Source organism: Symphalangus syndactylus, chromosome 9 (assembly GCF_028878055.3).
Source record: "Symphalangus syndactylus isolate Jambi chromosome 9, NHGRI_mSymSyn1-v2.1_pri, whole genome shotgun sequence".
Taxonomy (NCBI): domain Eukaryota; kingdom Metazoa; phylum Chordata; class Mammalia; order Primates; family Hylobatidae; genus Symphalangus; species Symphalangus syndactylus.
Window position 1 is genome coordinate 55,414,463 of NC_072431.2, and position 25,538 is coordinate 55,440,000.

The 25,538-nt window shown below is 46.9% G+C and overlaps 1 protein-coding gene, 2 long non-coding RNA genes and 1 pseudogene across 5 annotated transcripts in view; 2 read left to right on the forward strand and 2 right to left on the reverse strand.

Moving 5' to 3' along the window:
* The first annotated feature begins 1,817 nt into the window (after window positions 1-1,817).
* Window positions 1,818-9,763, forward strand: LOC129490547 (speedy protein E18-like; annotated as a pseudogene).
* A 4,429-nt stretch (window positions 9,764-14,192) lies between these two features.
* LOC134737509 (uncharacterized) lies at window positions 14,193-17,169 on the reverse strand. Its single transcript, XR_010122525.1, has 2 exons — window positions 17,037-17,169; window positions 14,193-14,806 (listed from the first exon to the last, which is right to left on the reverse strand). It is a non-coding gene; the product is annotated as an uncharacterized lncRNA (long non-coding RNA).
* Window positions 17,170-19,485: 2,316 nt separating this feature from the next.
* LOC134737505 (uncharacterized) lies at window positions 19,486-21,469 on the reverse strand. Its single transcript, XR_010122521.1, has 3 exons — window positions 20,807-21,469; window positions 20,123-20,217; window positions 19,486-19,951 (listed from the first exon to the last, which is right to left on the reverse strand). It is a non-coding gene; the product is annotated as an uncharacterized lncRNA (long non-coding RNA).
* A 402-nt stretch (window positions 21,470-21,871) lies between these two features.
* Window positions 21,872-25,538, forward strand: part of ZNF12 (zinc finger protein 12) — an 18,963-nt gene continuing 15,296 nt past the window's right edge. For 2 of the 3 annotated variants that reach the window (XM_055292266.2, XM_055292267.2), the window contains exons 1-2: window positions 21,872-22,082; window positions 23,297-23,362. In XM_055292266.2, coding sequence (XP_055148241.1) covers window positions 23,348-23,362 — 15 coding nt within the window. In that variant the 5' untranslated portion in view covers window positions 21,872-22,082; window positions 23,297-23,347. The remainder of the gene's footprint in view (window positions 22,083-23,296; window positions 23,363-25,538) is intronic. The other variant, XM_063646156.1, reaches the window with a different exon arrangement.

Sequence of the window (25,538 nt, forward strand, 5' to 3'; positions counted from 1 at the left end):
AAAAGAGAAATTTTAACAGGGTCAGAACATTGATCTTCCAATATTTGAAAGCCTGTTAACTAGGAGAGAGATAGCAAACTGTTTTATTGCAGGAGGACCCACCCAGCTCTGACGATTTAAAGCATCATGAATGCAAATTTGAACTCCAGAAAAGCAGAGTTTCCCAACAATGGGACTTCCACAGCAATGGGATCCGCTTCTTCACTCAGTCTGTGCCTTTCCTATGAGCAAGAGACTCCTAGGAGAGCCGCAGCCCACTAGGAAGCCGTGTGGGAACTCACTCACAGGTTATTTTTCTTTGAGATGGAGTTTTGCTCTTGTTGCCAAGGCTGGAGTGCAATGGTACAATCTTGGCTCGCTGCAACCTCCGCACCCCGAGTTCAAGTGATTCTCCAACCCTCCCTCCTGAGTAGCTGGGATTACAAGCACCTACCACCATGCCTGGCTAATTTCTTGTATTTTTTGTAGAGGTGGGGTTTCACCATTTTGGCCAGGCTGGTCTCAAACTCCTGACCTCAAGTGATCCACCCCCTTTGGCCTCCCAAAATGCTGGGATTACAGGTGTGAGCCACTGAGCCCAGCCAGGAACCCATAGGTTTTTTGGATGGTCTCTGAATGTCATGCAACTCTTTTATTTTGTATCAAAAAAAATTTTTTTGACACAACATCTTGCTGTGTTGCCCAGACTGAAGTACAGTGGCAAGATCATAGCTCACTGCAGCTTCTAAGTCCTGGGCTCAGGCAACCTTCCTGTCACATGAGTCTCCCAAGTAGGTGGAACACAGGTGCCAGCCACCACACCTGGCTAATTTGGTTTGGTTTGGTCTGGTCTTTTTAGAGATGGGCTCTTGCTATGTTGCCTATACTGGTCTTGAACTGCTGGCCTCAGGCAATCTTCCTCCCTTGGCCACGCAAAGTGCTGGGATCACAAGCATGAGCCACTGTGCACAGCTGAGATTTTTTGACTTAGTCTTTTTGTACATGCGATATTTTATTCATAGAATCCGTAAATGGAAGGGAAATTTCTGAGTTCAGAGCAATACACATGATACAAAACTTGATATACAGACTAGAGTTTCTTGGCCGAACTGGAGGGGCTGGTTTAGGTAATCCATGGACTCCCTGAAATTGGGGACACCATTGGAAATACGTGTGAGCTCAGGGGCAGTTGCCTATGACTTTCAGGCCTCAGAATGTCTCTTGCACTCAAAGATGCCTTAGGGCAGAGGACGCGTGTACCCCCAGTATAGAATCTCCGACAGTGAATGTCAGTAAACATTCGGCAGAAAAGCTCTGCCAGATTGAGTGCTCTGATGTGACTTTTTCATCAAGTCAATGTTCCTGGGATCTCTTGTACATGATCATCTCACTCTTGTATGTGATAATCTCACTCTTGTACATGATCATCCCACTCTTGTAAGGTTTCATCGTTTCTGCTTACCCTAGTTTTCTTTCCCACCCTGTTCCCTCTCCCACCAGACTGGACTCTGAAATGGGCATGTACAGAGAAGAGGAGACCCCACCATGCTTCAGGCTTTGAGTGGAGAGGACACGGCCTTTGCTGGGACAGGGAACAGAGGGATGCGGAGACCCTGAAGATACTTTTGGACAATGGTCTGAGGTTGGGACAGTGGCAGGAGATACCGTTAACCCAGGATCTCCAGGACAAGAGATCAGCCTGGCAGTTACATGTGTTTTTCTTCAAACTGGTTGCCAGGTTGGAATGACCAATGACATCAGAGATTCCGACCTTCCTGATTGGAAGGACTGGACTCCATGGGTGCCTGGGAGCTCAGGTGGATAACAGTTATCTTCTCAGAGCTGTTCTCCACTCCTGACTTCTTCCAGACTCGAGAATTGATAACACGCTCTTCTGGGTCCTAACAGAGTCCAGAAGGCGGCCTTGGACAGAACAGAGAATAGGTTCCGTGGAATAGGACAGATTTTGGGAAAGATCATGACCAGCCATCAACCACACCCCCAGGATAAGGAGCAGAGCCCCAGCCAAGCACGTCAGGGTACCCCCTCCAGGACATGGTGGATGATGAAGTGACGGGACCATCAGGTGAGGGGACTGGAGGAAGAAGAGATAGGATAGGATTGACTAAGACGAAGGAAGGGGGCCGGGCGCAGTGGCTCATGCCTGTAACCCCAACACTTTGGGAGGGCGAGGTGGGTGGATCACCTGAGGTCAGGAGTTCAAGACCAGCCTGGCCAACATGGTCAAACCCCATCTCTACTAAAAGTACAAAAATTATCTGGGCGTTAGTGGTGCATGCATGTAATCCCAGCTACTCGGGAGGCTGAGACAGGAGAATCGCTTGAGGCTGGGAGGAAGAGGTTGCAGTGAGCCAAGATTGCGCTACTGCACTCCAGTCTGGGTGAGAGAGTGAGACGCTGTCTCGAAAAAAAAAAAAAAAGGGTCAGAGGTCAGGAAGGAGAACCTGAGGCGGGTGTGTGGGAAGAATGGAGAAATTCAGGCCGGGTGCAGTGGTCACATCTGTAATCCCAGCACTTCGGGAGGCCAAGGCAGGCAGATCACTTGAGGCCAGGAGTTTGAGATCAGCCTGGCCAACATGGTGAAACCCCATCTTTACTAAAAGTACAAAATTGAGTTGGGCATTATGGCAGGCACCTGTAATCCCAGCTACCTGAGAGGCTGAGGCAGGAGAATAAGTGGAATCCGGGAGATGGATGTTGCAGTGAGCTGAGATTGCACCGCTACACTCCAGCCTGGGAGACAAGGCAAGATTCTATCTCAAAAAAAAAAAAAACGGAAGGACTCAGAGAGCCAGGGACCAGGGAAGGACATGAGGAAGTGTTCTGAGGACAGAGATGGAAGAATGGGGAGGTGAAGGAGCAGCACATGGGGCTCAGCAGAGGAGAAATTCAGAAAGATGGCTTGGAGAAGCCAGCAGTCTGTGAGGCTGGGGAGGATGGAGAGTGGTTTGGGGTTTGGGGTTTGGGGTCTAAGGTGATCAGTTGCAGAAGCATTACACGGTGGCCTGGTTTCTTTACTCAGCCCCTGGGGTAGATCCCAGCCCCCCATGTAGGTCCCTTTGCTGGCAAAGGAAGAGGGAGTGGTTGGACGAATGTGAGGAGGAGCCAGAGAAGGAGCTCACCCCTGAGCCTGAGGAGACCTGGGTGGTGGAGACGCTGTGTGGGCTCAAGATGAAGCTGAAGTGATGGCGAGTGTCACCCGTGCTCCCTGAGCACCATGAGGCCTTCAATAGTCAGACTGGTAGGAGGACACCCCAGAGAGCACCTCCAATCCTGTTCTTCTAAAAAAGAGGAAACTTCCAATAACCACTATTTTCCAATGGGAAAAATATGCCCCAGTGGGGGAGCTCTCCATGTGTGAGGACTCAGAAGTGATCACTCATGAGGGACACTTAGGAGACAATAGAGGACTAGGCTAGACTTGAAAAAGGTCAGCGCTTGGGATAAGAAAGCTTGGTTTCGGGCCAGGTGAGCTTACGCTTGAGATACCAGCATATTGGGAGGCTGAGGCAAGAGGATTGCTTGAACTCAGGACTTTGAGGCTGCAGTGAGCTATGACTGCACCACTGCACTCCAGCCTGGGTGACAGAGCAAAACCCTGTCTCAAAAGAAAAACCAAGGCTGGGCACGGTAGCTCATGCCTGTAATCCCAGCTACTCAGGGGACTGAGAGGAGAATCGCTTAAACCCAGGAGGCAGAGGTTGCAGTGAGCTGAGATCGCGCCAATGCGTTCCAGCCTGGCCCACACAGCGTGACTCTGTCTCAAAATAAATTAATTAATAAATAAAAATAAAAATCAAATAAAGAAAAACAAAATCAATAAAGAAAGTGGTTTCAGCTGTGCTCTCTGAAACTTAATGGCTCTTACTGACTTTTCTAAACCTAAGTGTCTCCATCCATAGTGGGGGATACCAAGGCCATGGTCACACCCTGATGTGACTGTCTCATGAAGAAATGATGGGAATTCCTTTATGACTCGGCAGTGGTCCCTCCGTGTCTGCTGGGAGGGCATTCTGGCTTATTCCCAGCTCTACATCCTGTAGATTCTCACACCCAGGGCCTCCTTCGGCCTCTTCTCAGGGGATTCTCAGAGCAGGAGCCTCTCTCCCTTGCCCAGTGAAAGTCATTCTCCCCTCTCCCATCCGCCTCACCCGTGGCCACAATCCTGAGACTTCCCCCCGGGAGGCACACTTCTCGCTGCCCTGCTGCTCCCACAGAAAGCTTCTCACACTGACATCTGTGTGTTATATCCTAATAACAGAGGATCCTGTCATTAAAAGATTCCTGGCCTGGGACAAAGATCTGAGGGTGTCAGACAAGGTAAGATTGTTCTCCATGTAACTGTGTTCCTGCTTCAACGCACCGCCGGAGGGAGGGCACAGCTTCCAAGCCCACAGTTCTCCCTCCACCACCTCCCACCAGATGCTCCTTCAGTCTTTTTTTGTGTGTGTGTGAAACAGAGTCTTGCTCTGTTGCCCAGGCTGGAGGGCAGTGTCTTGATCTTGACTCACTGCAGCCAACACCTCCCGGGTTCATGTGATTCTCCTGCCTCAGCCTCCAAGCAGCTAGGATTACAGATGTGAACCACCACACCTGGCTAATTTTTGTGTTTTTAGTAGAGACGGGGTTTTGCCATGTTGGCCAGGTTGGTCCTGAACACCTGACCTCAGGTGATCCACCCGCCTTGGCCTCCCAAAGTGCTGAGATTACAGATGTCAGCCACTGTGCCCGACCAGCTCCCATGATCTTGAGTCTTGACACCCACACATTTTTTTTTCTGAAACAGAGTCTAGCTCTGCTCCCCAGGATGGAGTGCAGTGGCATGATCACAGCTCACTGCAGCCTCTAATTCCTGGGCTCAAGCAATTCTCTTTCCTCAGCCTCCTGAGGAGCTGGGGCTAGGCACATGCCACCATGCTCAACTAATTTTTGAAATCTTTGTAGAAACAGAGTCTCGCTACGTTGCCCAGGTTGCCTTCGAACTGTTGGGCTCACATGATCCTCCTGTCTCCACCTCTCAAAGTACTGGGATCACCACTCCCGGCTATTCTTGGTCTTTTTATGATTTGTCAGCATCTCCCTCAGGACTCTGCTGGTCTCTTGCAGAGTGAATGAATGGCCCCTGCCTCTCCTATGGGTCCTTTAGGATCTGAGCTCTGGGCCAGAGTCTGGCCGCAGCCCTGAAACTCCTGGCCCCTCTACTCTCACCTCTTTGGGACAGTTCTCTGCCTGGCACACAAAAGACCCTCCTGACACCAGTTGACCTAGACATGCCCCCTCCAAAGATCCCATCGGAGCCCACCATCCTGGAAGCATCACCGAAAACCCTTCCTCCGGCTTCTCAGATTTGCATCCAACCTTGGAATACCCCTCCACCCCGCAATTTCCAAATGAGTACAGTCACCCCAACACTGAGGTCCCTTCTCTGAGGGGCAGCCCCTCCCCAGACCCTCATTCTCCCTCTCCACAATCTTCCTCTCCCTCTCTGTGTTCCTTTTTCTCCATCAGTATCTCCTGGCTATGGGCATAGCGTATTTTAGCTATGCTGGCCTCTTCTCCTGGCAATACCAATGCATTCATTTCTTCCTGGCTCTGTGAGTGGTTTGCTGCCTCCTATCCCTCAATATCCAACGTCCTGGGACAGCGGGGGACGTGGGATTCCAGCCTTTCATTTATCCTTTCTCTTATTTGTCCTCTTTACTCTGTGTACAAAAAAGACAGGATTATACTATCTTGTTCTTAGATTGTTGTTTCTAAAACGAAACTCAGGCTGGGCACAGTGGCTCATGCCTGTAATCCCATCACTTTGGGAGGCCGAGGCAGGCGGATCACCTGAGGTCAGGAGTTCGAGACCAGCCTGGCCAACACGGCCAAACCCCGTCTCTACTAAAAATAGAAAAATTAGCCGGGCATGGTGGTGTGCACCTGTAATCCCAGCTACTCGGGAGGCTGAGGCAAGAGAACCCCTCAAACCCAGGAGGCGGAGGTTGCAGTAAGCTAAGGTTGAGCCACTGCACTCTAGCCTGGGTGACAGAGGAAGACTTTTTCTCAAAAAAAAAAAAAAAAAGCCAAAAAACAAACAAACAAACTCCAATGCCAGTGTACAAATAAAAGAATAAAACAAAAGGAACCATAAACTGCTCCTAAGGCGAGAAGAAAAGGAGTGGAGGAGCGGACACGACGCTTCCCCCAGCAAGCAGACGTTTCTGGTTCTTCTCTCTCTCTCCTTCCCACATCAACCGCAAATGCCATCGACTTCCTCTGGGTTCCCACGACAGAGGTCACAGTTCAGGTCCCCCTGGCATCACTCTAATCCACTGTCAAATGCTCCCTGCTGGCGTCTCCTGGAATCTCTCCCCAAGCCAGGGGAATTCCTAGTGCAGCCTCAGCATCTCTCCAAAGCACAATGCCCTCACTGTCTACCTGAACAAATTCCTTAGCTGATGTCTTTCTAAATCGAGGCCAGGGTCCACAGTGCCAATCCCACCCTCTCTACAATCTCTACAACCACACTGGCTCGCCATCTTGGTGTTTCCTGGCTTGGCTTCACAGCTCCTTCCAAATGCCCTCCACTCAACTTTGCGTTTGTGTTTTTCTGTTTGGGTGTCTCGCACACATGTTCTGAAGGGAAGGACCCATTCTTTAAAGTCAGTTCACCCCACAGCCTCTGTGATGCCTTCCGTCATCTTCCAACTTCTACATGCCTATAGCTCTCCAATTACATCCTATTATAATGTGACATTGGCATTAGGTCACCTGCCTGGATTACTCCCAATCCCATTAGACTAGATGCCTGTAGAAGGCAGGGTCCTGGCAAAATATCAATGTATCCAATTTCTTTTATTTTTTTGAGACAGACTTGCCCTGTCCCCCAAGCTGGAGTGCAGTGGTGAGATCATAGCTCACTGCAGCCTCCATATCTTGGGCTTGGGCGATCCTCCCACCTCAGCCTCTTGATTAGCTCCAACTACAGGGCTGTGCCACCACACCTGGACAGTTGATTGATTGATTGATTGATTGATTGAGACAGAGTGTTGCTGTGCCTCTCAGGCTGGAATGGAGCGGCCCAATCTTGGCTCACTGCAACCTCCACCTTCTGGGTTCACAAATTTTTTTTTTTTTTTTAAGATGGAGTCTCGCTCTTTCACCCAGGCCGGAGTGCAGAGGTGCTATCTCGGCTCACTGCAAGCTCCGCCTCCCAGGTTCACGCCATTCTCCTGCCTCAGCCTCCCAAGTAGCTGGGACTACAGGCGCCTGCCACCACGCCTGGCTAATTTTTTTTTTTGTATTTTTAGGAGAGAGGGACTTTCGCCGTGATAGCCAGGATGGTCTCGATCTCCTGACCTCGTGAGCCGCCCGCCTTGGCCTCCCAAAGTGCTGGGATTACAGGTGTGAACGACCACGCCCGGCCTTTTTTTTTTTTTTTTTTTTTTTGAGATGGAGTCTCGCTCTGTTGCCCAGGCTGGAGTGCAGTGGTGCGATCTCCGCTCACTGCAAGCTCCATCCCCCATGTTCACTCCATTCTTCTGCCTCAGCCTCCTGAGTAGCTGGGACTACAGGCACCCGCCACCATGCCTGTCTAATTTTTTGTATTTTTAGTAGAGACGGGATTTCACCATGTTAGCCAGGATGGTCTCGATCTCCTGACCTCGTGATCCACCCGCCTTGGCCTCCCAAAATGCTGGGATTATAGGCGTGAGCCACCGTGCCCAGCCGGGTTCACACAATTCTTATGCTTCAGCCTCTTGAGTAGCTAGGACTAACAGGTGTGCCACCACACCAGGCTGATTTTTGTATTTTTAGTAGAGATGGGGTTTCTTCAGGTTGACCAGGCTGGTCTCGAACTCCTGGTATTAAGCGATCCATCTGCTTCAGCCTTCCAAAGTGCTGGGATTACAGGCATGAGCCACCGCATCCGGCATATTTCTTATATTTTTAATAGAGACGAGGATCTTGCTATGTTCCCCAGGCCCATCTCAAACTCCTGGCCTCAAGTGATCCTCCTGCTTCGGCCTCCCAATGTGTTGGGATTCCACGTGTAAGCCACCACTCTCGGCTACCAGTTGGGTTTTTGTCTCCATCCTGAAGGAGTGGGAGATGCCTTTCGGCAGGTCTCTGTCCAGCAGAGCCCTCCTAAGGAAGGCGTGGCTCTCTGCAGGGTGGGTGCCAGTCCTGAGCTGAGGACGGTCCCCTGCCCTCCTCAGCCGGAGGTCTCTCCTGGTGGTGCCCCTGAGCAGTAACCTGATAGCTGTCCCCAGCTACCTGGCCAATGACATGGAGGAAGACAACGAGATCCCCAAACAAAACATCTTCTACTTCCTGCACGGGAAGAACCGCTCTCAGATCCCTTGTTCCATAAGCTTCGGCTCCAGTTCTTCTGTTCCACGTGCTGGAGAGCCAGGAAGAGCCGCTCTCAGATCCCTTGTTCCAGAAGCTTCGGTTTCGGTTCTTCCGTTCAGTGCGCTGCAGGGCTTGGGTTTCCCCGGAGGAGTTGGAGGAGGTGGATGGGGCTTGGGGAGGTGGAGGAGGTGGGGAGGAATTGGGTGGGCTGGAGGCTGGACAAAGGGAGAGAGGAGTATCCTGGGGAGTCCCCGTCTTCTCAAAGGGTGTTTGTTTTTCCAGATCCAGGCTTATGACCCAGAGCACTGGGTGTGGGCACGAGATCGCGCCCGCCTTTCCTAGAGCTCCAGGGACCGTGGAGGCCTGAGGTCATTGGCCTGAGGGGAGGTACATCTGCGTCCTCCGGGGTGAAGGCAGAATATTGGGGTCTATTTCAGAAATCCGAGGAACCTAATTGCTTGATCCGGCTTCGAGCCTGGGCAACATGGCGAGATCCCCTTTCCACAAAAATACAAAAATTAGCCAGGCAATGTGGAAGGCATCTCTACTCCCAACTACTCATGAGGCTGAGGCAGGAGGATCGCTGCAGCCTGGGAGGTCGAGGCTGCAGGGAGCCCTGATCCTGCCGCTGCACTCCAGCCCAGGCGATGGAGTGAGACCCTGACTCAAAAATAATCATAAATACTGAGTTCGGGGAGGTTCATTATGATTGACACACTTGAGTTACCGATTTGGGTGGAGGGTTCAGTGAAGCTTTGGTTTACATCTTGTGCAGCTAACCACGTTGAGCACAGAGCATGAGACTTCATCATGAGGAGGTAGAATTATGCATTAGGCTTCTGAACTCGGGGTTCGTGATGTTGTCACATTAGAAACAGATCTAGCATGGTTACAAGTTTAGATCTTAAGTGACAGGAAAGGCCTCAGCTGTGATGAAGTCCAAAGCCACCTTCTCTGAGGGTGCCCTACTCCCTGGGCAGACCCACCCAAAGTCCTTGCTATGAAGCAGATCACTGGGGCTGACCTTGGGTGTACTGAGTGAGTTTTAGAGTTAGGGTCACCAAAGTGTGAGTTTCACAGTTGAACATGATGGTTCAGAAGCAGGCTATGGAATGAAGGACGGGAGATAAAACTGGATTTCTCAATTGCTCTGAACTGTAGTTAGACTTGACATGGGACATGAATAACCTTCCTGTCTAGAGAGCTGCCTCCTTGAAGTGTGACATCATCTCTCTCACTTCCAGAACACTGGGCCCAGGGGAGATGCGGATTTTCAGCAAGAACTTTATTCCAGTGCTATGGCACACACCAGGAAGGAGGAGAGGAGCCATTTGTGCAGATCATCTAGAAGAACCTGGACTGTTCTAGACAGAGCTGAATAGAGTGATCACATTGTCCTCCTAGGACCGGGGCTGGGGCCGGGGTGGGGGGGTACTTCTAGGAATCCATAGAGAACAGTAAGAAACCAGGGGTGTTTCTGGTTCCACCCTTTCCTGAGGCACCACCTCCCTTTTTATATTGCTGAATTCCAACCTCCCTGGGGCGGAACCTGGAGGCCCTATTTCCTACGGACTTGGTTGCCACAGTCCAGGAGCATTTGAAGGCACAGTGCAGACACTCAGATTGGCACAGAATTCTTTGTGAAATATGAGTGCCATAGACTGTAACAGACAGCTTCACGCACACTGTGCATTTATTGGTTTGTTTGGAAAATGTTGGCCATCAAATAATTAGTAGGTTTATTTCAAATAGTTTGGAAATTGTTGTACTTTTGAAAACATGCTGTTCCTGTAGATTTTTTGGTGAGAGTTACAGCCGTTATATATACATAAAGATAATTTCCTTTTCATTTTAAGAGAGAATCCTTTTTATCCTAAATTTTTTATTATCTTTAAATTGTTTTCTGTATTATTATATGCGCCTCTGAAGCGAGTACACTTTTTATCTATGATACTTCCGTAACAATCTCTTGTATTTATAGCTGTTGGTAGTTCTCCTAAGTTCTCATCAGAAATTTTCATTTGCTGTTTAGATTTGTGACTGAATTGTGAGAATTCAGTTGTGATTTTTAACATGTCTTAGATATATACTAACATGTCTAATATATACTATATATTTTATTGGTTTAGTTTGAAAAAGATGGGCATAGAATTATTACTACATTTATTTTAAATATCTGGAAAATACTGGTATTTTTGAATAGACACTGTTCCTATAAAGTTGTGAGATGGGTGTTATAGCTGCTATATACACATAAATATAATTTTGTTTTCCTTTTTAAGAGAGGATTCTTTTTATCCTAAATCTTTTATCTTTAAATCTTTGTATCTATTATTACATGTGCTGCTGAAGGGAGCACTCATCTTATCTATAATACTTAATATATGTATTATAGCTACATGATAGTTCCCCTAAATTCTTATAAAAATAAATTTTTATTTGATGTTTACTGTATGTTTTTGAAATGTGAGAATTCGGATGTAATTTTTTACCTTGTATTGGCATGTTTGTATGTTACTTTAAAGAGGATGTGTGTTCTAAAGGAGGACATGAGCTGTGTGTTTTCAAGAGAACAGTGCAGTGCGTCTTTTGGGGAAATGTAATAAAGATGAAGTTTTCTCACCTTCACAGTGAGTGTGATCATATTGGTCTGGATGGATTATTTGCCATCATGTGACATTTTCCCTTAATGGGGTTTAGTTATTTGAACATATTAACTAGCTCTAGAAGATAATCCTGCACTACTTTTTATGTAGAAAAAAACATAAGGCTGGGTGCGGTGCTCACACCTACATTCCCAGCACTTTTGGAGGTTACAGCAGGAGGATCACTTGAGGCCAGGAGTTTGAGGCCAGGAGTTTGAGGCCAGCCTGGGCAACACAGCATCAACATCTATTTTTTTTAATTTTTTTTAAAAAGAAAAATAATAAAAGAGTAGACCGATCCCAAGCTGGAGGTTTTGTTTGTTTGTTTGTTTGTTTTGGAGACAGAGTCTCACTCTGTCTCCCAGGCTGGAGTGTAGTGGCACGACCTTGGCTCACTGCAAATTTCACCTCTGGATTCAAGCGAATTCTCCTGCCTCAGCCTCCCAAGTAGCTGGGCCTACAGGCACCCAACCGTACATCCAACTAACTTTTGTAAAAATAGTAGAGACGGGGTTTCACCTTGTTGGCCAGGCTGGTCTCCAACTCCTGACCTCAAGTGATTCGCCCATCTCGGCCTTCCAAAGTGCCGGGATTACAGGCATGAGCTACTGCACCCAGACCCCAAGCTAGAGTTTTAAAGCAGGAAATGAGGGAAAGATATTGAGAGAGGAAAACCAGGTGGTAAGAAAACTCTAAAGGTGGCAGGGCGCAGTGGCTCACTCCACTGATCCCAGCAGGAGTTCGAGACCAGCCTGGCCAATATGGTGAAACGCTGTCTCTAGTAAAAATACAAAAATTAGCCAGGCGTGGTGGTGCACACCTGTAATCTCAGCTATTTGGGAGGTTGAGGCAGGAGAATCACTTGAACCTGGGAAGTGGAGGTTGCAGTGAGCAGAGATTGCACCACTGCACTCCAGCCTGGGCAACAGAGTGAGACTCTGTCTCCTCCCACAAAAAAAATAAAAAAGCAGTTCCTGCAACAGTTAAAGCTGTTAACGACAGGCACTCTGCCACACAATTCTTTGTGATTTTTCTGTTTTATTTCTGGAGTCGGGGTCTTGCACTGTCACCCAGACTGGGGTGCAGTGGTGCAGTCATAGCTCACTGCGGCCTCAGACTCAAGCTCAAGCGATCCTCTTACCTTGCCTTTCAAATTGCTGGGATTATAAGCATGAGCCACCGCACCTGGCCTGTGTGACGCAATTCTGATATCAACTCCCTGATGTTACGTCAAATGCCACAGGTTAAGGCCACAAGCCCCCACTAGGCTGCCCTGGCTTCAGACACAGCTGCAAGCTGTGGGTGTCCTCAGACCACATGTACTTCTCACCAACTAGCTGCAAATTTGGAGATTCCCACCGTGCCCTCAGGTTTGATAATTCACTATAACAACTCACAGAACTCAGAAAAGCATGACACTTTCTTTTTCTTTTTTTTTGAGATGGAGTCTTGCTCTGTCGCCCAGGCTGGAGTGCAGTGGCACGATCTCAGCTCACTGCAACCTCCGCCTCCTGGATTCAAGCGATTCTCTTGCCTCAGCCTCCCAAGTAGCTGGGATTACAGGCGTGTGCCATCACACCCAGCTAATTTTTGTATTTTTACTAGAGACAGGGTTGATTGGCCAGGTTGGTCTCGAACTCTTGACCTCAGGTGATCTGCCCGCCTTGGTCTCCCAAGTGCTGGGATTACTGGCATGAGCCACTGTTCTTGACCAAGCATGATACTTTCATTACAGTTTTATATAAGAAAAACACTGACAAAAGTTAAGACCGGACAAAAGCAGAGACACGTAGTGGAAACTCTGAGAGGGTCCCAAAGATGACATTTCTGTGTCCTCAGGACGCACCATCCTCTCAGCACATTGATATGTATAACCAACCAGGGAAGTACACCTGGGCCTCCACGCCCAGGGCTTTGATTACATTGGCCTGGTTGACTCAATCATTGGCCAGGCAGTGGAGTCAATCTCCAGCCCCCCAGTTCCTTTCTGGACATTGGCCTGATACCATGTGGCTCAAAGTTGCAACCTTCAAATCACATGGTCGGTCTTTCTGGTGTGGTTGACCAGAGTCAATCACAAGTCACCTTGTTGGCTTAAACTCAGGTGTGACCCTAGGGGGTCACCATGAGTAACAGACACGCCTATCAGCCAGGAAATTCCAAGGATTTAGAGGCTGTCTCCAGGAGACAAAGGCCAGAAACAACTGGGAAAAGAAGCGTAGGGAAGTGTCAGAACAGCAAAGAAACATATAAATTCCTTTTTGTATGTCCATATAGATAATGTATATAAAATATTTAATGTATGAATGTATTATATAGATTGCTTTATAAATATAAATACATGACTTATTTATACATAACATACTTATATATCTTATATTTATATATAACATATTTATATATGAATATATAACATATTTATATATAACATATTATATATAAATATGACATATTTATATATAACATATATATATAAATATATAAATATGTCATATATTTATATATAGATATATAAATATGTCATATATTTATATATAGATATATAAATATGTCATATATTTATATATAGATATATAAATATGTCATATATTTATATATAGATATATAAATATGTCATATATTTATATATAGATATATAAATATATGACATATTTACATATAACATATATGACATATTTATATATGACATATTTATATATAAATATGACATATTTATATATGACATATTTATATATAACTTATATTTATATATAAATATATGACATATTTATATATAACTTATATTTATATATAAATATATGACATATTTATATATAACTTATATTTATATATAAATATATGACATATTTATATATAACTTATATTTATATATAAATATATGACATATTTATATATAACATATTTATATATAAATATATGACATATTTATATATAACATATTTATATATAAATATATGACATATTTATATATAACTTATATTTATATATAAATATATGACATATTTATATATAACTTATATTTATATATAAATATATGACATATTTATATATAACTTATATTTATATATAAATATATGACATATTTATATAACTTATATTTATATATAAATATATGACATATTTATATAACTTTTATTTATATATAAATATATGACATATATAACTTATTTATATATATAAATATTGTAAATATAGGGAGAAATATATAAATATCCCTCTTTATTTATTTTTGGGTTGGAGTCTCACTCTGATGCTCAGGCTGTAGTGCCGTGGCTCGATCTCGGCTAACTGCAACCTCCACCTCCCAGGTTCAAGCGATTCTCCTGCCTCAGCCTCCCGAGTAGGTGGAAATACAGGCACCCACCACCATGACTGGTGAATTGTTGTATTTTTAGTAGAGATGGGGTTTTACTATTATGGCCAGGCTGGTCTCGAAATGCTGACCTCATGTGATCCACCTGCCTCGGCCTCCCAAAGTGCTGTGATTACAAGTGTGAGCCACTGCATCTGGTCAAATTTCTCTCCATATTTATATTTATAAAGGAAACATATGTGTTTGTTGGTGGTGGTGGGGAGGGAGGTCTTGGGCTACCATAACAAAATACCATAACTAGGTGGCTTAAATAGCAGAAATTTCTTTTTTCACAGTTCTGGAGGCTGGAAGTCCAAGACCCAGGCACCATCAGAATTGGTATCTGTTGAGGCCTCTCTTCCTGGATTGCAGGTGGCAGAGCAAACAGCAACATCTGTCTCCGGCTCTGGGAGGTTGCGAGACATCCAGAGTCTGGTGAAAAGCAGTGCAATCCATCTCGAGTGTGGACCTGATGACAGAATAGCGAGGGAACCTTTAGAACACTCCCAGAATATGTTGTTGAGAGAAATGAAAGAAATTAGCAAACTCCCTTTTAATAGGAGCAAGCTAAGGGGGAGGTTCAACTGATGAGAACATGTCAGCATTTCTAGAATGACTGAGAAAGTGTCTCCAGGACTTGATGTCCTGGTACCCCGAGGCAAAAGGTGTCAGGTGGTCCTCAGCACCGACTTCATATCTCAAGAGTGCCCCAGATAGCTCCAGAAAGCTCCAAAAAAGGCCATAGGCTCTGACCTTAACCCCTCCCAGTTAGTAGAGGCAGACATCCAGGTTTTCTTTCTTTTTTTTTTTTTTTTTTGAAATGGAGTTTGCTGTCGCCCAGGCTGGAGTGCAGTGGCTCAATCATGGCTCACTGCAACCTCTGCCTTCCCAGTTCAAGCAATTCTTCTACTTCAGCCTCCCTAAAAGCTGGGATTACAGGTGTCCACCAGCAGGCCTGGCTAATTTTTGTATTTTTAGTAGAGAAAGGGTTTTGCCATTGTTGGCCAGGCTGGTCTTGAATTCCTGACCTCAGGTGATCCGCCCACCTTGGCCTCTCAAAGTGCTGGGATTACAGACATGAGCCACCACACCCAGCCGACTTCCAGAGTTTCAGTAACAGAGATGTGGTTCAAGAAGAAAAGGAAGACATGGTTTGTAGATGATAGGAGCTTTAGGAAAAGAGGCCAGTGAAGGGCAGGACATGTAGCTGTCTACCTATGGAAAACTAGCCAGGAGCCTCCCCGCAGGGACTTCAGCACAGACGGCCAGGAAAATCTGCATTAACCTGAGCCCTGGGCCTAAGAGAGGACAAGGCCTTGACTGTTTCTACAGACTCACAAGATGCAATCTCTGTGGTCCATGCCCATGATGCGATCTGGAAAACAGGGGGACTTCTAAATGCCAACAACAAGGAAATCAAATGTGCAACAAACAGAAATACTGGCACTGATGTGGGCCATGGAAAGGCCTAAACAGGTGACTGCAGTCCATTGCCAAGTTCCTCAAAGGGGTGACTCTGAAATAATTAATTTCAGATGCCATGGCCCAAATAGCTGCACGAGTTGGGGAAGTCCTCCAAATGTCTCTGCTTCCTTCAGTACCTCTTTACGAAATAAGCCAAGGTACTTCCCTGGGAAATTTCCTCTTTTCTTCTCTTTTCTTTACTCTTTTTTTTTTTTTTTTTTTTTTTTTGAGACAGAGTCTTGCTCTGTCACTCAGGCTAGAGTGCAATGGCGCGATCTCGGCTCACTGCAACCTCTCCCTCCCGGGTTTTAGCAATTCTCCTGCATCGGACTTCTGAGTAGCTGAGATTACACGTGTGTGCCACCATGCCCAGCTAATATTTGTATTTTTAGTAGAGACGGGGTTTCACCATCTAGGCCAGGGTGGTCTTGAACTCCTGACCCTGTGATCCACCCGCCTTGGCCTACCAAAGTGCTGGGATTACAGGCGTGAGCCACTACATCCGGACTTCTTTTTTTATTTTCTTGAGATGAAGTTTCACTCTTGTTGCCCAGGCTGGAGTGCAATGGTGCAATCTCAGCTCACTGCCACCTCCTCTTCCCAGGTTCAAGCGATTATTCAGCCTCAGCCTCCCCAGTAGCTGGGATTACAGGCACCCACCACCAAACCCAGCTAACTTTTTGTATTTGTAGTAGAGATGGGATGTCATCATGTTGGTCAGGATGGTCTCGAATCCCCGACCTCTAATGATCCACCCGAATTGGTCTCCCAAAATGCTGGGATTACAGGCATGAGCCACTACACCCAGCCCCTCCCATACCTCTTTTGGCCAAGGCAGTACAATTCAGAAGAATCTTGCCAGGGAAGACTGGCAAACGGATGTCAACATGATGCCTATGGCTCCTGGAGGATTTAGGTACCTCCTGGTGCTCACTGATACCTTTACCAGTTACACGGGGGCTTTTCCACGCCAGACTGAAAATGCAGGAGATCACTGATCAACCTTCAACTATTCACTAGCAGAACACTGAGGGGACTGTGCGGTCACCAATACCTCCTATTGCACTTAGGTAAACACCTCCCAGGAAATAGAGATGAATAGAAAGGAAACAGTCAAACAAGCAGAATGGCTGCATTCCTTCAACCAGAGGGGTCCATTAGTCTGTTTTCATACTGCTATAAAGAACTACCTGAAACTGGCTAATTTATGAAGAAAAGAGATTTAATTGACTCACAGTTCTGCAGGCTGTACAGGAAGCATGGCTGGGGAGGCCTCAGGAAACTGATAATCATGCAGAAGGCGAAGGGGAAGCAGGCACATCTGGCTATGGGGGAGCGGGAAAGACAGAGAGAGTGAAGGGGGAGGTGCTGCATGCTTTTCAACAACCAGATCCCACGAGGGCTCACTCAGTATCACAAGAACAGCAAGGGGGAAGTCGGCCTGCATGAGCCAATCACCTCCCACCAGCTCTCTCCCTCAACACTGGGAATTACAATTTGACATGAGATTTGGGTGGCGACACAGAGCCAAACTGTATCAAGGGTAGTTCAACCACCGAGATTTATTTATTTGTTTATTTATTTAGAGACGGAGTCTCGCTCTGTCACCCAGGCTGGAGGCTCACTGCAACCTCTGCCTCCCGGGTTCAAGCGATTCTCCTGCCTCAGCCTCCCAATTAGCTGGGACTACAGCACACGCCATCACGCCTGGCTAATTTTTGTATTTTTAGTAGAGATGGGACTTCACTGTGTTGGCCAGGCTGGTCTCCAATTCCTGAGCTCAGGTGATCCGCCTGCCTCAGCCTCCCTTTTGCTAAGATTATAGGTGTGAGCCACTGCACCCGGCCAACCACTGAGATTTAGAAGGCAGTCAAGTCCACTATACCACACCTCACCTGGTTTCTTCCTCTGTTGGGGCCCCTCGTGGTCACCGTTCTCCTGGTACTTTTCAGTCCTATATATTTAAATTGATGGTAAGCTGTTTGTCCTCCCGGCTCCAACACTTCCACCTTCAGCTTGTATTACAACAACACCAGCCCTTCAAGCAACTCTGGGTGACCCCAAAACTCATTTGAACTCAGCAGCCCAAGAGTTTCATTCCTCTAACTTTAGGGAATTCAGTGCCCCTGGTCAGCATGAAGTAGATACAGAAGCATGACCTCTATCCCTAATCCCTCAAGAATGAGGGGTGGAAGGTGTCAGCAGGCAGGTGGGGGCACGGTTTGTAAATCTGTAACTGCATCAGACTAAATCTAGTTCAACTTTTTTTTTTTTTTGACGGAGTTCTGCTCTTGTCACTCAGGCTGGAGTTCAATGGCACGATCTCGGCTCACTGGAACCTCTGCCTCCTGGGTTCAAGTGATTCTCCTGCCTCAGCACATCACCACCCCTGGATAATTTTTGTATTTTTAGTAGTGGCAGAGTTTCACCATATTGGCCAGGCTGGGCTGCTCCTGACCTCGTGATCTCCCTGCCTCAGCCTCCCAAAGTGCTGGGATTACAGGTGTGAGCCACCGCACCCCACGTTCATTTCAACTTTGATGTAACGTAGTTGGCAGTTGTTTTTCAATTGCCATGGATCTGCAGGTTGAAGGTCATATACTCTGAGCATGCCCAGATTAACCAAGCATGCAACCACGAAGTGGAACCTAAGTGCTCAGACTGAGGAGCTGGGAACCATTTAAGAACTGGACACCCTGTGGCAGGAGCCAGGAACCAATGAGATTGAGTTTTGGTGTCACTCCATGGCAGGATGAGTTTTGGTGTCACTCCATGGCAGGATCCAGTCAGATCACACCTCCCAGCATTACTTCGTTGCAAGATCCAATCAAATCACACCTCCTTACCCTATGCTTATAAAACCTGACATAGCCCCCAGCTGGGAAAGGGAGATTTGAGCATTTCCTCCTGTGTCCTTGCTAGTTGACTTAGAAAAAAGCTTTATTTCTCAAAAGCTGGAGCCATGGTATTGGCCTCTGTACACATTGGGCAGCGAGTGCATTGACTGCTCGGTAACATATATGTGAACTATATGTGAACTTGAATTTCCAAAACATTTGATTTGGTTTCAGTAAAAAATACTTTTCTTGCACATTAAAGCCATAGAAGTTCAATTTCTCTTTTTTCTAAGAATTTGGGCAAATTCAATTTATATAAGTACATACACACCTCTACAAGCCAATCAGAACAGCAAACCTTTAGAAACTCTATATCGTGGCTCATGCCTATAATCCCAGCACTTTGGGAGGCTGAGGTGAGAGGATCGCTTGAGCCCAGGAGTTCGAGACCATCCTGGGCAACATGGCAAAACCCCAACTCTATAAAGAATATGAAAATTAGTTGGGTGTGGTGGTGCACACCTGTAGTCCCAGCTAATTGGGAGGCTGAAGTGGGAGGAACACCTGAGGCCAGGTAGGTTGAAGCTGCAGTGATCTGTGATTGCACACACTGCACTTCAGCCTGGATGACAGACTGAGGCCCTGTCTCAAAAACAAATAAACTCTATATCTACTTTAATACCATTCAGAGGTGGAAAAACATTAGACACTCACACAATCAGAGGTAAAGACCTTTCTAAATTACAGACACATAGACATACTACAAAGAAATAGAGCTTAGAGCTTCAATTCTAAAATTTCAGACATGGGTCAAGAGTAAACACAAAAATGCAAAACTCACCCTTCCAGATATCAAAGAGCTCTTCTCCTCCCAGTGGGCATGAAATTCTTAATTGATTTCAGCTCAAAATAGACAGACAAATAGAATAACAAATCAGACTCTGTTGTCTCTCACCCAATAGAAGTTAGGTCTTTGCAAACGTTAATCTCATTACAGAGATCACCATGTGATCAGACCATAAAACCAAATTCCTAGCCCAGCGCAGTGCTTCACGCCTGTAATCCCAGCACTTTGGGAGGCTGAGGCGGGTCTATCACCTGAGGTCAGGAGTTCGAGACCAGTCTGGCCAACATGGAAAAGCCCTGTCTCTACTAAAAATACAAAAATTAGTCGGGCATGGTTGCATCCACCTATAGTCCCAGCTACTCAGGAGGTTGAGGCAGGAGAGTCACTTGAACCTGGGACACAGAGGTTGCAGTGAGCCGAGATCATACCCCTGCACTCCAGCCTGGGCGACAGAGTGAGACTTTGCCTTGAAACAACAAAAACAAACAAAGTCCCAATCAGTGATGCTAGCAATGTAAACAAATCCAAACCAAGGAAAACACAGAATTGGTAAATGGGGAAATTACTGAAAAATGAGAAACCAGCAAATTTCTATTGGCACTTTGGACTCATTCCTGGGATCCAAGAAAAGAATTACCTGGGCTTCAACCGTTCATGAGGCACTCCAGTCCTGAGGTTTTCCTGGCTCAGTCATGTGATTCCATCGGGCACTTCTGTGAAGACCTGGAAAACCTTAAAACATGAAAGTAAAATCATGACTCTCATACAGATATAAAAATGAGCACATGCTAAAGATTTTATTTAATTCAAGAGGAAACCGGCAGATATTATAACTGGTTCAAAAGAGAATCTGAGGGCTGGACATGGTGGCTCATGCCTGTAATCCCAGCATTTTGGGAGGCTGAGGCGGGTGGATCACTTGAGGTCAGGAGTTTGATACCAGCCTGGCCAACATAGTGAAACCCCCATCTCTACTAAAAATTCAAAACTTAGTCGGGCGTGGTGGTGTGCACCTGTAATCCCAGTTGCTTGGGAGGCTGAGGCAGGAGAATTGCTTGAACCAGTGAGCCAAAATCTCGCCACTGAACTCCAGCATGCACAGCAGAGTGAGACCCTGTCTCAAAATTAAAAAAAAGAGAGAGAGAGAGAATCTGAGAAAGACATATCTGCAGATCAGGAATATTGAAATGATTATGTAAATGGAGAAATGCAGTCAAAGCTGGATTTTCTCTAGTGGGGATTGTGGGAAGTCAACCAACTTCCACCAGACAGAACATAACCTGCATCAATTACCTACAGTTTTCAAAGAGTTGTAAAATACCTCAAAGATAATGAACAGGGTTGGAATCAAGCAACATGGCTTTCTAAATGTGCTTCGTTTTCCATTAAAACGCACATTTCTTCTTCTGCTTGCCTCATCCTCTTCAGGAAGTAGAGTTCTGAGTAATTTTTTTCTTCTTTCAATTCTGTACATATTCTCTGGGTTTTCTAGCTATCACAAATTCAAAGTGATTTGGAAAAGCTGGAATTCCTTTTTTCCTTGTTGGGGCGAGGATGGTATCTTGTCCCAGGCTAATCCTCTATTATTTCATCCATGGGCTCTAGTTACTAATGTTTTCGTTAAACGTGTCATTGTGATCATAAGCTAGCATGATGCACCCTCTTGTTCCACTTGTCACGGTTGCACATGTACACTGATTTTAAGCCTTGAGCTCTCAGGTAAGGCAGGACTGGCCCGGGCACGGTCTACGAGATGCTATATGAAGCAGAAACTTTCTAGACCTTCCCTTAAAGATGGTCAAGACATCCCCACGAAGACGTTCCCTTAAACTAAGGAGAAATTTGAGTCTGGGGTTCGGCGTTGCCAATTCTCTTAGCATAGAGACTCTTAACCGCTAGACCAGATAGAGACATTTAAGACGGCTCCTAAATTTGGGGAGCGCATAGGCTCATGGGAAATAGAGACACTTTACTTGTCCTGGGACCGGCGGTGGGCCCCCGGAGGCGGACTTCCGGTGCATTCCTGCGCATGTGCACCCCGCTCGGTGTGCGTGTTCGCGCTTGCGCGCCGCCGCCGCCGCACTGCCCTCGCTTCCTGTGCGTCCCCAGGTCACCGCTCGCCCTCGTTCCCAGGCTTTGGCCTCGGGTGAGCTAGAATCGCGGAGCCTGCGGGGCTGGGCGCCGAAGAGCCGGGCCGGCACCCAAGCGGGCGCGGGGCTGTGCGGGCCAGGCGGAGGCTCAAGCGGGGATCCCCGAGCACGACCCCCGGAGCCGACGGCGCTGGGGCCCAAGGGGCCGGCCGGGCGGTGGCGGCGGCGGAGGCGAAGGGGCGGCGAGACCCAGGCCCGGCCCGTGTGCGTCCTCGACGGCCCGGCTCCGGCTCCGCAGGACGGTGAGCCCCAGGGAGACGGATCTGGGCTCTGGGAGGGACGCCCCGCCTGGATTTGTCCCGTAGGCCCGGCCCGGGCCCCTCGGGAGCAGAACGGCCTTGGTGAGGTGGACAGGAAGGGACCTCGCGAGCAGACGCTTGCCCGCGACAGCAACCCCGCCCCGGCCTCTCGGGAGCCGTGGGGCAGAGGCTGAGGAGCACCAGGAGGGTAAGTCGTGGGTTTGTGGGCCCGGGGCGAGAAGGGCCTGGGTGAAGTCACCGCGTGTCGGGGACCTTAGAGTGAGGGACAGTGGAGGGTCCCGATCGCTTGCAGTAGAGACATGTGTTTGGGTTTGAGGGCAGGGTCCGGCAAGGACGAGGCTTACGGGGGCGTGGGGGGTGTCACCAGCCTCAGCTGCGGACGTTGTCTCCACTCCCCCCTTACCCCAACAGCCCTTCCTCTTCTCCCTGCTCCAGATTGCGACCGTGTCTAAACGTCCGTCAGCACCTCTGTTCTCTCATTTAAGTGCTGATTCCCCCTTAGGTCTGCTCTTGTGGAATCATACATTGTAGTGCAGGAACAATCTGCAGGAACTATCTCTTGCTGCCTCATTTGCTAGGGGAAGAGACTGGGCCTTAGCAGGTGGGTGACTTGTCCGAGGTTTTGTGGGTGGAGTTGCTCATAGTAGAACTCAGAAGTTTTATCTCCCAGGCCAGTGTTCTGTCCCCCGTATCCTTGTTAAGTGAGAGTAAGTTCTTCAATAAAAGATCCTTTTGAGTAGCACGCTGAAGTTTTTGCAAACAAAGACTCAATCATGCCGACTGTATTCCTTTATTTAGGGCATCCTGTGGATTTTCTGATCTTTATTTAAAAGAGTAAGAAAATAGATGAGTATTACAGAATTCATTTTTTGTTGTTTGTTTTTTGTTTGTTTGTTTGTTTGTTTTTGAGACCAGTTTCGCTGTGTTGCCCAGGCTGGAGAGCAATGGTGCGATCCCAGCTCACTGCAACCTCCGCCTCCTGGGTTCAAGCGATTCTCCTGCCTCAGCCTCCCGAGTAGCTGGGATTACAGGCGCCCGCCACCACGCCCAGCTAATTTTTGTGTTTTTACTAGAGATAGGGTTTCACCATGTTGGCCAGGCTGGTCATCAGAATTCCTTTTTAAATCTTACATTTAATGATGGCAGATTATTTCAGTAGGATCCAGTATTCATTCACCATGAGAATCTCATCCACTCAGTCACAAGGTAGCCATGTGTGAGTTTCAAATGTGCAGATCGGTCCCCCTCCTGATCATTTTCCAATCCCTTCTGAAGGCTTAAAGGGACAGTCTCCCACAGGATGTCCTTCTTGGAACTTTCTGTGTAGGTTTTAGGCGGGAGATGACCGCCTTGGCAGGCCAGACCGCTCATAACGCCATGGCTCGGGTTTTCCTTCCCCAGATCTGCCTCCGCTTTTCACAGTCCTCCAGATTTTTCCAAGAGCAGCAGAAAATGAATAAATCCCTGGTGAGTGTTTCTGTTCGTGTATTTATTCTCTACTCTGATTTACAATACACCTTAGGAGGAGATTAAGGTTTCAAATTTTAAAGTGGGAAAGTAGAAATAGATACAAGATTTGGTCAGACAGAACAGTAGCCATCAGCACCAAGCCTTTTTATCATATTCATATGCGCAGATAGCGTGATCCTTAAAGAGTTCTTGAAGCCAGAGTACAAGCGTCTCATGTTCTCGGCATTTATCACAAAAAATGATAAATACCATCCATTCTTTGACTTACGTTGACTGTAAGCAGAATCACTTTTGTTTTTGCATGAACTTTAAAGATTCCTTTGAGATCATTATCAACAGCTTTCCTAAATAATAACCCTTGAACCATTGCTGCAATTCTTGCTTTTTTTTTTTTCTTTTGAGACCAAGTCTTGCGCTCCGTCACCAGGCTGGAGTGCAGTGGCGCTATCTCAGCTCAGTGCAACCTCCACCTCCCAGGTTCAAGTGATTCTTCTGCCTCAGCCTCTGGAGTAGCTGGGATTACAGGCATCTGCCACCACACTGGGCCTTTTTTTTTTTTTTTTTAAGTAGAGATGGGGTTTCACCATGTTGGCCAGGCTGCTCTCGAACTCCTGAGCTCAGGTGATCCACCCGCCTCAGCCTCCCAAAGTGCTGAGCTTACAGGCATGAGCCACTGTGTCCAGCCCATAATATTTCTAGTAACTAAAACATTGTTGTCTCAAAGGTAGATTCTTTTTACTGCTCTATCCGTTGCAGAAATGGCCTTTTTACCCTTAAATTAGTCTCCCTAAATATTTTCTTTTCTTTTCTTTTTTTTTTTTAAAGATGGAGTCTCACTCTGTTGCCCAGGCTGGAGTGCAGTGGTGCTATCCCTGGTTCAAGCGATTCTCCTGCCTTAGCCTCCCAAGTAGCTGCAATTACAGGCACCTGCCACCACACCCAGTTCATTTTTATATTTTTTTTTAGTAGAGACGGGGTTTCAGAAGCACTTGGGCCAGGCTGGTCTTGAACTCCTGACCTCAAGTGCCACGTGATTTGCCCACCTTGACCTCCCAAAGTGCTGGGATTACAGGTGTGAGCCACCATGCCCAGCCATCTCCCTAAATATTTCTTTCTCTTAGTTTATCTGGGTTGCACAGCAGAAAGGACCATAATAAATCTCTGGCATAGATGCCCATTTTATCCCATAGCCTGTGGTCTTGGTCCTGTCCCTACCATTCCCCTGACCTTGTTCGAAAAGGTTGCCAATAATCTAGCACATGCTCTTAGTGGACATTTGCATCTTTGCCTTGGCCCACTCTGCAGTTTGCTTTGTCAGTTTCAGTGCCCTTTCTCTTCTTGCCTGCTTCCTGAAATTGATGATTTCTTTGGTCTTCATATGCTAGTGTCCACTCTTGGCTCACGACTCTGTACCTATCTGATGTCACCCTCCTGTGCTTCTAACCACCAGCTCTGTGTTGGTTCTCCCACATAGAACTGTCCAGCCACCTGCTCAGCATTTCTTTGGAGTGTGTCCAAAGGACCCCTCAAGGTCATAGATGCAGCAGGTTCAAAATAATTATTTGGAGCCCCCCACCTGTGCCTTCTCTTGTTCCTATTGGTTCATTGTTCCATCATCCAGCCTGTAGCCCCATCGAGAAAGATGGGATTCTTTCTAAACTTGTCCATTTTCTGACTTTGCGATTGTTTGAGTTTGTTCATGTCACATTCTAGATGGTTTTTATCCTGTCCTCTATCCCCTCCCTGCTGTCATTAAAATAGCTTATTTTTTGGTCTCTCTACTGTTGTAGAGATTTTCTTTCTATGCCGCTACTTTTCTCCACAAGCCCAGGCATATTGCATTTCCCACGTCGAGTATTTCTCCTAAAGTGTTCATCATATCGTGCTTCCCCCATGGGAAAAGCACTTGCGTGGCTCCCAGAGTGGCTACTACGAAAATGAGGTTGCCTGAAGCTGGGATGGGGAAGACTGTGGGTAAAGCAGGCTTGAGAAAAGGCCAGAATTATGTTTCAGATGTTTAAAATTTGGGCTGTGTTGGTATGCAGTGAGTGGCAGCATCAGGAAGGCAGGTAGGAGTGTGTGTGTGTGTGTGTGTGTGTGTGTGTGTGTGTAGTTTGGGAGCTGTGTTAGTATGCGATGAGTGTCAGTATCATGAAGGCAGGTGTGTGTGTGT